Here is a 15,916-nt window from a genome sequence, read left to right as displayed (position 1 = left end):
TTATTCTGCATTCTGTTCTCTTTCATTTGGTACTCTGTAAATAAATTCTGTTTTGTGGAAAAGGGAGTGGTTTGACCTGCTGCATCCCTCCTGGAATATCCACTTTACACTTGCTCAAAACAACGAGCAAAGTTAGGGTCTGGACTACCTTCTTGAAATGTTTTGAGGGGGGTGGGGGGGGGGGGGGGGGGGGTGGGAAGGGTCTGGCCTGGTACATAACACCCTGAAAGAATGGTTATATTAATGACCTCTTCCCACCTCCCAGTTTTCATCAGTCCATCTCCCTTTTGACAAGGTTCATTGAGTCTGCACCCTCTGCCTCTTTTGGACAGTGCTCCAAATACCTGCAGCCAAGTGAAAGACATTCTCATCATTCCTCTCGATGTTTTTCCACAGATTTTGCACCCTTGATTCCCAGTTACTGAACCAGTTGCTGGAAAGAATATCTTTCTCTATTTAATCTATTACAATCTCTCATAGAAACATAAAAAGTAGGAGTAGGCCATTTGGCCCATTGTACCAGTTCTACCTATCAACATGATTCTTTTTTAAAAAAGATCAGGAGGGGTGGTGTGCTGGTAATATCACTGGTCTAATGATCTAGGGCCCCAGGTTAATGCTCTGGGGCATAACTCAAATCCCACCACAGCAGATGGTATTATGTAAATTCAATAAAAATACAGAGTTTTAACAAACCATCTAGACTACTGATGACCATGGAACCATTGTTGATTGACATTAGAAGTCCATCTGGTTCACTAATGTCTTTGGTAGAACAGAGTCTGCTGTCAATAATACATTTAGCCTACAGGCAGAGAGCAATGTGATTGACACTAAGCTGCTGTCTGGAATTTGTGAAGATATGCTTAAGTGCTATTCTAACCAGTGATGCCCACATTCCATGAAATACTGTCATGCTCCAGCTCATTCCCCATGCTCCCTGATTCTATTAGGTTCTAGAAATCCATTTATTTCATTCTTAAATACATTCCATGACTTGGCCTCGACCACCTTTTGGGGTTCAGATTTCTCCTCAGCTGAATCTAAAATGGCCTACAGCATATCCCCAGATCATGCACCCCAATTTCTCCTGGCTAGGGGGTCCAGAAACCAACCCTGTATCTAGTCTGTCCAGCCCTATTCATCCTCTTGGGAAAAAACATCATTCGGTCACCTTCATTGACTCCTAGCTTTCCAGTCTCTCCTCACAATGAAAGATTCTGGCTAACTTTCTGTTAAATCTCTTCTGTACTTGTTCTAAAGTCTTTCGTGAAGTCTCGTACCCAAAGGTCTCCACAATACTCCACCTGAGACCTTATCAGGATTTAACAAATTGTAACAGGATCTCTTCAGACCAGTCGGATTAATTTCAGGATTGGGGGAAACCTCTGGAGACAACCACTTGGGATAGAACTAGTAGTCACTCGGGCAAATGTGGGTTAGTTCAGAACAGTCAGCATGGATTTGTCAAAGAAAAAATGTCACTTTAGGGTGTAACCTTAAGGTTTTGAATGGCCTGATGAGGGAAAGGCCATTGATGTGGTGTGCATGGACATCGCGGAGTAAGGAGTGATAGGTGTTGGAATAAAAAAGACAGTAGCAATGTGAGTACTAAACCGGCTGAAGGACCCAGTGTAATACATAAATTATCTAAATCACTGTGTACAGGGGACAATTTCAAAGCTTGCATAACAACAAAAAATGTAGAAGAATTGTAAACTGGGAGGAGGACTATGTAGTATTTCAAAAGACAAATTGGTGGAATGTGCAGATAGGTGGCATTGAAAGTCAATGTGGAGAAGTTTGAGGCGATACACCTTGTTACTCAGAACATGGAGAGATGGCACCTCGATGGGCCTTTTAAACATCCCACTTCGACATGCAGAAACTCCTTGGTTGCCTCTTTCTGGGTTTAACTGACCCACACTCGACACCCAGCAATGAAAATCCAGTCTTGAGAAGCATGTACTCCCAAAGTGGGCACGGAAGTTAGGAAATGCCTTGACTTCCACCATCTTAATGTTGAAAATCTAACCCCATATCTCCAGCTTAAATCAACACACTCCAGAGTACTGTCACTGCAAACTAAGTAAAAAACAGAACCGGTTAGTGACGAGTTAATACAACAAATAGAATGACTGAAATGGGTAAAAAGATAGTTACCGAGAAAGAACATCTAAAGCCAACTGCAATTTCTGTTTCTCATCACTCAAAGATTCTACCTTTTCCGAAGATAATTCCAGTTGAAAGTTCTGGTCATCAGCCTGGAACAGTAATCACAGCACTTCTAAAAAATCCATTTTTTGTGAAAGACATAAAAGATTGTCAACATCACCAGCAAATAAAATGCACAGCAAATAACATTTATAAGCAAGGCCAACCAAGGACATCTACAGCAAAACTGTTCAGAACTGGAAAGCTGAGTATTATACAACTGAGCAAGGTACAGTGAAAAGAGTTAAGACAGATCTTGGAGTCATAGAGCACAGAAACAGGCCCTTCGGCCCAACTCATCTATGCTGACCAGTTTTCCTCAACCGAACTAGTCCCATTTGCCTGTTTTTGACCCATATCCCTCTAAACCTTTCCTATCCTTGTACCTGTCCAAATATCTTGTAAATGTTGTTATTGTACCAGTCTCTACAACTTCCTCTGGCAGCTCACTCCATACACATATCACCCTCTGTGTGAAAACGTTGCCCCTGGGGTCCCTTTTGAATCTTTAAAACCCAAAGAGGCTATCTGAAGCCCCGAAAAAATTATTAGCATGTCGCTTTCAGAACGTTGCATCTTTCTAAGTGGAACATTACATAGCAATATGGAAAAAGAGTCCTGGAGAAGACTGTAAAGTTAAACATTACAGGTAGGAAAGGGTCATAGTTCAACAGGTTTATTTGAAATCACACAAGCTTTTGGAGCACAGCCCCTTTGTCAGGTGCAACTGATGGAGGAGCAACACTCTGAACGCTTGTGTGATTTCAAACAAACCTGTTGGACTATAACCTGGTGTCGTGTGACTTCTGACTTTGTCCACCCCAGTCCAACACTGGCACCTTCACATCATAGATTGGGAAGGCTCAGCACAGGAAGGTGGGCAGGTGCTTTCAACTGATTACAACGTGCAAATACAAGACTCCTCTGAATCACAATCAGTGCTTTCTGAAACAGTAGCTTCTCCTTACAGTCCAACCTACGTTTAGCATTTTTGGCAGCTCAGCATGACACCCAATTCTTGCAAGTACAATTCCACTCGACTTTTCACCTGTACTTGGATAGTCACTCAACAGTGGGAGGGAAAAGGAAGGGGAAGAATGGAGATGAAAAATGGCCAGATAAACTTGTGAAAACCAGTTGGCAGCTGGCTGACCTGCTGTGCTTTTCCAGCACCACACACTCAGCTTTAACTTGATCAACATTCCAAATAGCATCCTGTGGAGAAGCAGGTATTAGGTAAATTTCAATGTCAAATACTCAAAAAAATGCTCTTATTTCCTGGAGCTTTCTGCTGACCTTGATTAATGTGGCTCCCAACCAGATGATTTAAGCAGTATTTAGATAGACACCTGCATTGCCATTGCATCCAAGGCTATGAGTCAAAAGCACAAGGGTTAAGGTCTTATCTTAGTCATATCATAGTTAACTGACAATGATATAATGGGCTGAATGGCCTCTTTCTGTGCTGTGAATATCTACAGATCGATAAGGCTCAGAATTTACAAGGGTGCTTCTACTTGGCAAGCAAGTTTCGTAGGCAATATGGATCATATTTTCCCTTATTGTGCTTCAATTTTTTTTAGCAAAGGAACATGGGTAACATTATTTCTACTCTCCTGCCTGCACCCATTTGGATTGATTTACAGTTCCAGAGGCCACCACCATGCATTGACCTCAGGGGTTTGTACACTGAGAAATATAATTAGAGGAAATGCTGTTCAAAGGCGCAGACAAACTCCAGTCAATATTAGTAATCAGCCTTTAACTGATGTTAGGGTGTGCCTCATCTGAACACCACCTCATAGAGACCACACTGGGCTCCGGAGCCAAGTGCAGTTTAAAGGTCAAACACGTGATTGTGGGTCTGGAGCCACACGTAGACTAGATCAGGTAAGGACAGCAGGTTTCACTGAACATTAGCAAATTGGATGGGTTTTAACAAAAATTGATGATAGTATCATGTTCACCCATTATTGAGGCTGGCTTTCAATTCCAGCTTTTATTAATTGAATTCAAGTTCCACAGCTGTTGTGGCTAGATTTAAACCCCATCTCCCCAGGGATTTAGCCTGAGCCTCTGGATTATGCATTAAATAATACCACTGTTGTTATAAAATAGTGAGTTCTTTGACTTATTGTGAGTAGCAATTCATTGAATCACAGAACGACTGTTAATATTTTTGTTTTTGAAAAAAGTGTTGAGAATTTGTCATATTAAATGGAGAGCAACTTAACTCCATTAATTTACTGACTTTGTAACACAAAGTTCACAAACCCTAATGAAAGTAAATTCTGCTTTCTGCACAAATCAACAAAGGGGCATCAATTAATCACACTCTTCAGCTCTGTCCCCATAGCCCTGCAAATGTTTTATTTTTAAGTAGATATTGAATTCCACTTTGAAACTATCAGATATTGTTCCGCCAGCCTTTCATAAGGTCAGAAGTGGGGATGTTCACTGCTGACTGAGCATTGTTCAACACTGTTTGCCTCTGTTCAGATAGTGATGCAGTTTGTAAGCAGCAACAGCATCCAAGCTTGGGCAAATAAGTAGCAAGTAACTTTGGTAAACTAACACCAGGCAATGCCAATCTTCAACAAGAGAAAGTCTGACCACTGCCCCTTGACATTCAATGGCGTTATCATCACTGATTCCCTCACTATCAAAATCCAGGACTTACCATTACATCAGTTTGCTGCCTCACAGCGCCAGAGACCCGGGTTCATTTCCCGCCTCAGGCGACTGTCTGTGTGGAGTTTGCATGTTCTCCCCGTGTCTGCGTGGGTTTCCTCCAGGTGCTCCGGTTTCCTCCCACAGTCCAAAGATGTGCAGGTAAGGTGAACTGGCCATGCTAAATTGCCCGTAGTGTTAGGTAAGGGGCAAATGTAGGGGTATGGGTGGGTTGCGCTTTGGCGGGTCGGTGTGGACTTGTTGGGCCGAAGGGCCTGTTTCCACACTGTAATGTAATGTAATCTAATCTAAACAGTGTTCACTGAGGAGAGGAACATGATGAATCTTGAGATTACAGATAGAAGTTTGATTAGTCTGGATCACGTTGGCATAAGTAGGGAAGGCTGGAGGCTATTAAGGTGGACAAATCCCCAGGACAGGATGGGATCTATCCCAGGTTGCTGAGGGAGGCGAGAGAGGAAATTGCTGGGGTCCTGACGGATATCTTTGTGGCATCCTTAAATACAGGTGAGGTGCCGGAGGACTGGAAGGTTGCTCTCATGTTGTCCCCTACACAAGAAGGGTAGTAGGGATATTCCAGGTAACTACAGACCAGTAAGCCTGACGTCGGTGGTGGGGAAGTTGCTGGAGAAGGTACTGAGAGAGAGGATCCATTTATATTTAGAAAAGAATGAGCTTATCAGTGATAGGTAACATGGGTTTTTGCAGGGGAGTTCGTGCTTTACCAACTTGATAGAGGTCTTCGAGGAAGTGACCAAGTTGTTAGATTAAGGAAGGGCTGTTGTTGTCATATACATGGACTTTAATAAGGTGTTTGATAAGGTTCCCCATGGCAAACTAATGGAGAAAGTGAAGTCACGTGGTGTGCAGGGTGTTCTAGCTAGGTGGATAAAGGACTGGTTGAGCAACAGGAGACGGAGAGTAGTAGTTGAAGGGAGTTTCTTGAAATGGAGAAAGGTGCTCCACTAAATGATCTAGAAGAGAGCACTGTTGGTATGATCAGCAAGTTTGCAGATGACACAAAGATTGGTGGAGTAGCAGAAAGCATAAGGGACTGTCAGAGAATACAGGAGGATATAGATAGACTGGAGAGTTGAGCAGAAAAGTGACAGATGGCTTTCAATCCAGACAAATGTGAGGTGATGCATTTAGGCAAGTCTAATTATAGAACAAATTATACAATGAATGGAAGAGCCTTGGGAAAAGTTGATGGGCAGAGAGATCTGGGAGTGCAGGTCCATTGTACCCTGAAGGTTGCTGCACAGGTGGATAGAGTGGTCAAGAAGGCATATAGTACGCTTGCCTTCATTGGACAGGATAGTGAGTATAAGAGCTGGCAAGTCATGTTAACATTGTACAAGACATTGGTTCGGTCGAATTTAGAATATTGTCTACAGTTCTGGATGCCACATTACCAAAAGGATGTGGACACTTTGGAGAGGGTGCAGAGAAGGTTTACGAGGATGTTGCCTGGTATGGAAGGTGCGAGCTATGAAGAGAGATTGAGTAGGTTAGGTTTATTTTCACTAGAAAAAAGGAGATTGAGGGGGGACCTGATTGAGGTTTACAAAATCATGAAGGATATAGACAGGATGGAAAGAGACAAGCTTTTTCCCAGGGTGAAGGATTCAATAATGAGAGGTCATGCTTTCAAGGTGAGAGGTGGAAACATTAAGGGGGATACATGTGGCAAGTACTTCACACAGAGGGTGGTGGGCGTTTGGAATGCGTTGCCAGCAGAGGTGGTAGAAGCAGGCATGGTAGATTCATTTAAGATGTGTCTGGGCAGATGTATGAGTAGGTGGGGAGCAGAGGGATACAAATGCTTAGGAATTGACCGGCAGGTTTAGACAGTACATTTGGATCGGCTCAAGCTTGGAGGGACAAAGGGTCTGTTCCTGGGATGTAGATTTTCTTTGTTCTTTGTTCTTAGAAATCATCCAGGACTAATCATAGAATAGTTACAGGGGCAGGCCAGAAGCTAAGAACTCTACAGTGAGTAACTCATCTCCTGTGTCCGCAAAACTTGTCCGCTATCTACGAGACACAAGTCAGGAGCGTGATAGAATATCTTCCACATGCCTGGATGGGTGCAACTCTCACAAAGCATTCAAGAATTGTGACATCATCCAGGCCAAAGTTAAAAATCACACATCACCAGGTAATAGTCCAACAGGTTTATCTGGAAGCACTAGATTTTGGAGCATTGCTCCTTCATCAGGTGGTGCATCAGCTGATGAAGGAGCGTCGCTCCGAAAACTAGCGCTTCCAAGTAAACCTGTTGGACTATTACCTGGTGATGTGTGATTTTTAACTTTGTCCACCCCAGTCCAACACCGGCACCTCCAAATCATGGCATTAAGCAATCCATTTGATTTGCACTTCATCCATCACCTTCAACGTTTACTCACTTCACCGCTGACAGAAGTGGTATACTATCAACAAGACCCACAATAGTAACTCACCAAGTATGTTCTGACAGCACCTTCTAAACCCTTCATTTATACACCTTGAACACCAAGAGCAGCAAAGGCACAGAAATATCACCTTCCAGAAATTCCCCTCAGAGTCCCAATAATCCTGACTTAGAACTCTACTGCCATTCCTTCCCTGTTACTGGGTGGATCAATGAACTTCCTTCCTACCAACACCATGGATGTGACTATAGCCAAGGACTGCAGGAATACAAATAGCACACACCACACCCATTTTGAGGGCTATTAAGGATAGGCAATAAATGCTGATCAAGCCACTATTGCCCACAACCCATGAACAATTTTTTAAAAAATTGCATTAAAACCATTTTCAGGTAGGTCACAGTGCTGGAGAAACTCAGCAGATCTAGCAGCATCAATGGAGAAAGAAACAATGTTTCAATCAAATCTGATTCTTCTTTGGAACCCAAAACTCTGTTTTTCTCTCTCCACAGATGCTGCCATACCTGTTGAGTTTCTCCAACTCTTTCTGTTGCTTTTAGTTTCACATCTGCAGCATCCACTGTACTTTGCCTCTGAGATCATAAAAACCTGAGTGAAATCCATGCAAGTTATTTTGTTGTCCATTGTACTGATTTACTATATCACTCAGTACAATATATTTTGGATCATAAAGTAACATTCAGAAGAAGGCTCTTGTATTTTTAGTAAACTAATTATAAGGGGAGGTACCCAAATACAATGTCTTCCTTACTAAATTAAAAATTACATTAATTAGAGTCATAGACTCTTACAGCCTGGAGACTGGCCCTTTGGCTCAAACTTGTCCATGCCGACCAAAATATCCACCCACGCTAACCCCATTTCCCTGCACTTGACCCATATCCTTCTAATCCTTTCCTATCCATGTATTTGTCCAAATGTCTTTTAAATGTTGTTAATGTACCCACCTCAACCACTTCCGCTAACAGCTCATTCCACATGCGTATTACCCTCTGTGTAAAAAAGTTGTCCCTCAGGTTCCCTTTTGCTCTTTCCCCTCGAACCTTAAACTGATGCCCTCTAGTCCTTGATTCTCCAACCCTGGGAAAAAGACTGAAAGCATTCACCTTAAACATGTCTCTCTTGATCTTATGTACTTCAATAAGATTCCCCCCACTGTCTCCTATGGTCTGAAGAAAAAGTTCTAGCTTGTCCAACCTTTCCGTATAACTTAGACTATTGAGTCCTGGCAAACATCCTTGTAAATTTCTTCTGCACTCTTTCCAGTTTAATAACATCCTTCCTACAGCAAGGTGACCAAAACTGAATGCAATACTCCAAGTGCAGCCTCACCAACGTCCTGTACAACTGCAACATAACTTCTCAACTTCTATATTCAATGCCCTGACTGATGAAGGCCAGTGTGCCAAAAGCCTTCTTCACTACCCTGTCTATCTGTGACTCCACTTTCAGAGAAACGTGTGCCTGAACTCCAAGGTCTCTCTGTTCCATTACACCCCTTAAGGCCCTACCATTCACCATAAAACTCTTGGCTTGATTTGACTTTCCAAAATGCAAGACCTCACATTTATCTATAATAAACTCAATTTGCTAATAGCACAGAAAACATAGCTGATCTATACAGCTTCTGTATCTCTCTGCACTAACATTACTTATCAGGTTTTTTTTTTCTTTCATCTCACCAAGAGTGAATTCAACTCGTCAGTTGTCATTTGTTGTGATGAAAGGTGTGTGATTTATGTACAGCAATATCATTTCAGTGTTTGGATTTTGAACTAGTGGAATTTGGGTTTTGGTCTGCATGCCTGAAAAGGTTTAATAATTAACGTGTCAGTATTTCTGGAACAATGATTTTACTCATTGGTTAGACAGCAACCAAGTAGGGCCCTACTGGAGTGAAAATGCAAATTTGTTTGATTTGTGTGTATTATACAATCTAAGAATACAAAGATAGAGAGGCATTAGTCTGTTTTCAGTTTAGAAGATCCTTGATTAGGCAAAACCCAGAGGTTGGAACACTTTTGTTCTAGTTTGCAGAAGACCTGGTGGGGATGAAATGTAAAAAACAGTGTCTCCTGAGGAAAGAAGTTAGTTAAGAACAGTGAGGAAACAAGACACCTCAGTCCAAGGATTTTGGTTTGAAATTCCAGACGAGGAGTGTTTGACTGGAGCTATAGGGGTTATTTGAAGTTAAGAAATTTGAAGGCAATTAAACTCTCAAGGCCAGGAATTGAAAGAAACAACTAAGTTGATCCCACAGATGTGATAAAGAAGGGAACTCATATGTTTTCTCCACATAAATAGGAAAGGTTTAGAGGGATAATAGTCAAATGCAGGCAAATGGGACTAGTTTAGCTTGGGAAATTTGGTCAGCATGAATGAGTTGGACCAAAGAATCTGTTTCTGTACTGTATGACTGTTAGAGTACTGTAATGCGATGCTTTTAGTATTAGATCGGATTTTATTTTAACACGTGTTTTGAAATCTTTCAAATTGTATTAAACATAAATAGTTTGGTTTGTTCCATTGTGTGATAAATGTCTGTTTCATTGTTGAAACCAAATCTCCTGCATCAAATGCTTGTGCTACTAAAAGACCACAATGTTAAATACAAAAAAAAATCTCTCGAGCTAGATTCCAATCGGGGATCTGATTTAGGAGAAAGTGAGGACTGCAGATGCTGGAGATCAGAGCTTAAAAATGTGATGCTGGAAAAGCGCAGCAGGTCAGGCAGCATCAAAGGAGAAGGAGAATCGACATTTCAGGCATAAGCCCTGATTCTCCTTCTCCTTTGATGCTGCCTGACCTGCTGCACTTTTCCAGCATCACATTTTTAAGCAGGGATCTGATTTATCCAAGAGTAAATTAGCTGTGATCAGAATATTGGAACATTGGACCTATTGTTAGGAACGGTAATTCTGTTTCAGTAGTCTCTTCACTGTAAGAATATAGAGTGATAAGCCCAACTTTCAAACAATACACTTCTGTTATATTACAGTTTAGACATGAATAATTCTGCTTGTTACCAGAACAGGGAGCAAATTAGATGAAAGGGGTTACTGTGGTACACAATTAACATAACATAATGTGCTGACCTTATTATCCATAAGTGGCAAATTGATATATTACGCCATTCCCTAGTTGACCTTGAGAGGGGGTGATGAGACTTCTTGAACCACTGCAGTCCACGTGCTGTAGGTACCTCATAATGTTGCTTGGGACAGAATTTCAAGGTTTTGACCCAGTGACAGCAACACATTTCCAAGTCAGGATGGTGAGTGACTTGGAGGCGAACATGCAGATAGGGGTGTTCCCATGTATCTACTGCCGCTGTTCTTCTGAGTGGAAGTGGCCGTGGGTTTGGAAGATGTTTTCTCAGGATTAACTAATCATTCTTTCTCATCTTGTAATGATTTTCTTGAACTGGGATTAGCTCAGTTGGTTGGATGGCTGGTTTGCAAGGCAGAATGATGCCAACAGCATGAGCTCAATTCTTACATTGACTGAGGTTACAGTGAGGGATTCTCCTTCTCAACCTCTCCCCTCACCTGAGGCATGGTGATCCTTGGGTGAAACCACCACCAGTTTTGTCTCTCTCTCTCTCTCTAATGAGTGGGCAGCCCTATTATCCAGTAGGACTATAGCAACTTTGCCGTGTTTCTCTTTAATAATTGCACATTCTATTCCAGTCAAATGTAAGCTGAAAAGAAACCACAGAAATGTGCACATTTGGTGCCACACAGTGGCATATCGAGTACATCCCTTCAAAATGCAACAATGGTCTAATGTAAGAGGAGTTTTCTTCATAAAGCATTGATCTAATGGCACAAAACACAGCTCTTTCAAAGGAGAATGAGATGCTCATTCTGGATTACATCCAATATTATTATCATTTGAATGCAATTAGACAATCCATTCAGATTTGCTGCAATTATAGATTCATACCTCAAAGAGGCTGGACTGAAAATCAAACAACCTTTGGCAATCTTTTCTCCCCGCTCCTTAAAGATTTTCACCTCATCGGAAGGAGCATTTTTCTGACTTTATTATTAACAGATCCAGGGTAACCCCTCACAGATCTTAACAGGGGAGAAAAGCTAAAAGCAACCTTCAATTTTCAATTGGTTATCAGAACAGAATCCTTAGGCAGAATCTTGGAGGGGCCTGGATGATGTGGGTTTTGGCAGGATGTTTTATCACACCCTTGTGAGAATTCCAGCAAGGGCTATCTCGAAGTTGGGAGCAATTCGCTCAATTGTTTATACATTTGCCAAGAGGCGAATTTCTCCCTCGACAGCATTGAATTACCACTTAAGGGGGTTTGTAGCTTTTTAAATGCCTTATTAACAACACCACTCACCTCATTAATATTAAGCTTCCTATCTTACCAAAGAAGCTGAGAATTCCCGATATGGAAGTCAGAGGCGGGGATACCTAGTGACCTCAACTCGCTGCTTGCTCCAAAGGACATGGGGGATAGGCAGCAACATCTCAGGGCACACTCCACAGACAATGGTCACAAGCAGTCTCCCTAGCCAGATAGCAACATTGACACGTGCTGCTGCAAGGATACTGTGTATTCAGGGTCACATCCGTACCTCATGGACTGGGCCAGGCTCATCTCCAGTCTGTTCACTTGCTATTACCACACTTCCTCACACTCAGCTTACTTTGGTGCTCACAGTATCTCTGCATTGTCTTATCTTTCTGCACTTTGACCCGTCAGTCAGTGGTATCAAGCTCGTAGTGCTGCAGTATTGCCTGGCCTTTCAGTGCAGACACAAAAAGGAGCTTGTCGTGGTTGTCATCAGTCCCCAGTCAAGTCAAGGGAAATAACTTGTGGCTGGAGCTCTCAAAACAGAAATCAAGGGCAGCCTTCAAGACCCGTCTAAAGGCTTGGATATGGTCAGTGACGGATTAAACTTCCGATAAAGGATGAGGAGTCAAGTGTCAGGTAGCTAACTGCTAGTTAGGAGCATTGATACACAGTGCGATACTGGGGTCCAAGTCCATAGCTCTGTGAAAATGGCAATACAATTGAATAAGGTGGCAAAGGAGGCGTACAACTTGCCTTCATTAGTCAGGGCATTGAACATGAAAGTTGGAAAGTCATGTTACAACTTTTTAAAATTCACTTGTGGGATGTGGGTGTCACTGACTGGGTCAGCATTTATGGCCCATCCCTAGTTGTCCCTTGAGAAGGTGGGGGTGAGCTGCCTTCTTGAACCGCTGCAGTCCACCTGTTATGGGTTGGCCCACAATGCCTTAGGGAGGGAATTCCAGGATTTTGACCCAGCAACAGTGAAGAAACGGCTATATATTTTCAAATCAGGTTGGTGAGTGGCTTGGTGGGGAAATTGCAGGTGGTAATGTTCCTATGTATCTGCTGCCCGTGTCCTTCTCGATGGAAATTGTGAGCTTGGAAGGTGAGGTCTGAGGATCTTCGGTCAATTTCTGCAGTGAATCTTGGAGATAGTGCACACTGCTGCTACTGAGCATTAGTGGTGCAGGGAGTGGCTGCTTGTGTAGTACCAACTAAGTGGGCTGCTTTGTCCTGGATGGTGTCAAGCTTCTTGAATGTTGTTGAAGCTGTACCCATCCAAGCAAGTGAGGAGCATTCCCCACTTGTGTCCCAAAGATGATGGACAGACTCTGGGAAGTCAGAAGGGGAGTTACTTGCTGCAGTATTCCTAGCCTCTGATCTGTTTTTGTGGCCATTGTGCTTATGTGGTGAGTCCAGTTGAGTTTCTGGTCAATGATAACCTCCAGAATGTTGGCAGTGGAGAATTCAGTGATTGTAATGCCATGCAACACTAAAGGGAAAAGGTTAGATTCTCTCTTGCTGGAGATAGTCATCACCTTGTGTATCATCAAGGAGAAAGTGAGGACTGCAGATGCTGGAGATCAGAGCTGAAAATGTGTGCTGGAAAAGCGTACCTTCAGGAACCTGAAGAAAGGCTTATGCCCGAAACGTCGATTCTCCTGTTCCTTGGATGCTGCCTGACCTGCTGCGCTTTTCCAGCAACACATTTTCAACCTTGTGTATCATGAATGTTACTAGCCACTTATGATTCCAAGGCCTTGCTGCATATGGGCATGGACTGCTTCAGTATCTGAGTCGACATGAATGCAAAATGTTCAGCACCAATCAGCAGTGAACACCTCCACTTCTGACTTTATGATAGAACGAGGATCATTGATGAAGCAGCTGAAGATTGTTGGGCCTGGGACACTGACCTTAGGAGCTCCTGCAGAGTTACCTTGAGGCTGACATGACTGACCTGCAATGACTACACCTCTCTTCCTTTAAGCTAAGTACGCACCTTTGTGGAGTTCAGAAATTGTAAATCTCCAAATTTATTTCTGGTTTAGAGTCTGGGTTGTGTTCAAACATTCTGCTACTTTCAGCTGTGTAAATTTTTGTTACCTGTGTTTCATAAAGCATATCAACGTCCTTCTGCTGTTCAGCTTTGGCTTTGAGCTGGTCAAGGTCTGCCGACATTACTGATGCATCTTCTTCCACAGCTGTTACCAAGGCCTGTAAACAACAGTACATTGCCTCTCCTATCATACAACGTATGGCCAATAGAGTTAAGCAGTTATTCAGCTGTCACTAAGCAACCCTTGAGCTGGACAATACCAGGCTTCATCTCATGTTGCTGTAAAAGGCCATGCTGCGCAGCTGGTCATGCAGCATCCAAGGAACAGGAGAATTGACGTTTCGGGCATAAGCTCTTCTTCAGGAATCTCATGTTATACATGTTTTAGTAAATATGGCAACATTGACTTATTTACTAAGGGGGGTGGGGTGGGGGGGAGGTGGTGAATAAAATTATCTCACCAATGAATAAATCAGAAACTACATTGTATAGACCTTCTTCACTCATGGAATAGATACTGAATTCAATTATCTTCAATGTAGTTTCTTGTTTATCCAAAATACATTTCAAGTTGTGGAGCTATGAGATACATTCTGTTGAAACATTTCATTCTTGGGTTCAGGACCAAAGCAAATATACAAACGTTCAAAGGGAACAACAATTTATACTGAGATTTATACTTCATATCAGAAATTGGGGTTGGCAGGAACACCGAATGGTCAAACCATTGCCATTCCAAATGCACCATTACCTCAAAGGTTGTATTAGATTAAAATCAGAATGCAAGTCAACACTAACTGGTCATGTGCACGCCTTGGGAAATGCATCAGGACACAGTGTCCCCTTAAGCTTTGTTTAACTGAACAGTGCAAAGCCAGGGCAAATTCCTTTCAACTGCAAAGGACTGGGCCCAGACTGTGAATATATATAGTTTCTGGCAGATGCAAGTCAAGTCACATTGGGAGCCCAAGTGATAATTTTAAATTGGTTGATCATTCAATTCTTGGCAAAGTTGGGATTGTTAAGTAAGTATTGCCCAATCACGTATCACATTGAGAGTTGGACACCTTTTTAAAGTTTTGCAAGCACAGGCTGGTTGAGTATAGTCAGTTGAGTACATCCTGTTGCAAACAGCTAAAGGGATATGCTAGTTGATACCATCTACCATTCAGCAACTCCATCTCATGCAGCACGAATGTTTACTTCCTTCAAAATTTGGGATTCTTGAATCTATCCTGGTGTGTACAAAATGAAAAGATTCTACATCATGTCTCATTTTTAAGCAAAAGTCAACTTCTCTGCTACCAAGGGACTATCAACTTAGGAGCAAAATACTGCAGATGCTGGAATCTGTACTGAAAGCAAAGAATGCTAGAGATCATAGCAGGCCAGGAAGCATCCAGGGCCGACAGGAAGCAAACATTTTGAATCTAAATGACTTTTCATCAGAGCCATCTAGACTCATAATGTTAGCTTGCTCTCTCTCTCTCTCTCCCTCTCTCTCCATGGATGCTGCCTGACCTGCTGTGATCTCCAGCAGTATTTTTGTTTTCAGTGACCAAGTTAATTTTGTTAACACTTTAATGAAAACTGATATTTATAGCTGGCCTCCTCTGTTAGTTTGTCTATACAGGAAGGGTTCTTGGCCCTTGTCACTGCTGCAGGTGAACATGAGATCAAAGCCAGAAATGGATCTCCACGCTCTCTCCTGGCTTTCATCCACAAACTCCAAATCATTCTCCTTCCTTCAGTGAAGGAATTCCCACCCCCTTGTTTCAAAATTGTTTCTCTTTCATACCACTTGAGGGTGATGTGACTCACTCGAGCTTGGCAGTTACACTGCTCTCTTTTTGCTTTCCCTGACCATGCATTTCCAAAAGCGGTCCAGAATTCAGGTGGGGCTTGTCAATTGATTTTTCAATGATCTGTAAAAGCGTCACACCTCACAGAATGTAGTTCCAAACTCTCCTGAAAAGTTCCATATTTGTGGACCGTATTTCCCTGGGACCTTCTACCCCTTTGTGATTCTTTTTCTATTGAACTGGGTAAATGAGACGGGAATCAAACACATTCCAAAACTTACAGTCACTCAGCATCTGTGGAGAGTACAGTACAGGAGGAGGCCATTCAGCCCATCGAGTTAGCACCAGCTCTCTGAACACTTTGCATGACCTTTGCTGTTCTCATGCCTGT

The 15,916-nt window shown here is 42.5% G+C and overlaps 1 protein-coding gene across 2 annotated transcripts in view; it reads right to left on the bottom strand.

The window, feature by feature from the left end:
- LOC140479487 (outer dense fiber protein 2-like) overlaps window positions 1–15,916 on the bottom strand; it is an 85,239-nt gene that overhangs the window by 18,668 nt on the left and 50,655 nt on the right. Inside the window, exons 14-15 of one of the 2 annotated variants that reach the window (XM_072573319.1) lie at window positions 13,771–13,881; window positions 2,164–2,264 (exon numbers count right to left, since the gene is read on the bottom strand). In XM_072573319.1, coding sequence (XP_072429420.1) covers window positions 2,164–2,264; window positions 13,771–13,881 — 212 coding nt within the window. The remainder of the gene's footprint in view (window positions 1–2,163; window positions 2,265–13,770; window positions 13,882–15,916) is intronic. The other variant, XM_072573320.1, reaches the window with a different exon arrangement.

This window comes from Chiloscyllium punctatum, chromosome 7 (genome assembly GCF_047496795.1).
Source record: "Chiloscyllium punctatum isolate Juve2018m chromosome 7, sChiPun1.3, whole genome shotgun sequence".
Taxonomy (NCBI): Eukaryota; Metazoa; Chordata; class Chondrichthyes; order Orectolobiformes; family Hemiscylliidae; genus Chiloscyllium; species Chiloscyllium punctatum.
Note: the sequence above shows the minus strand (reverse complement) of the source record. Positions and strands in the feature narration are given on the sequence as shown.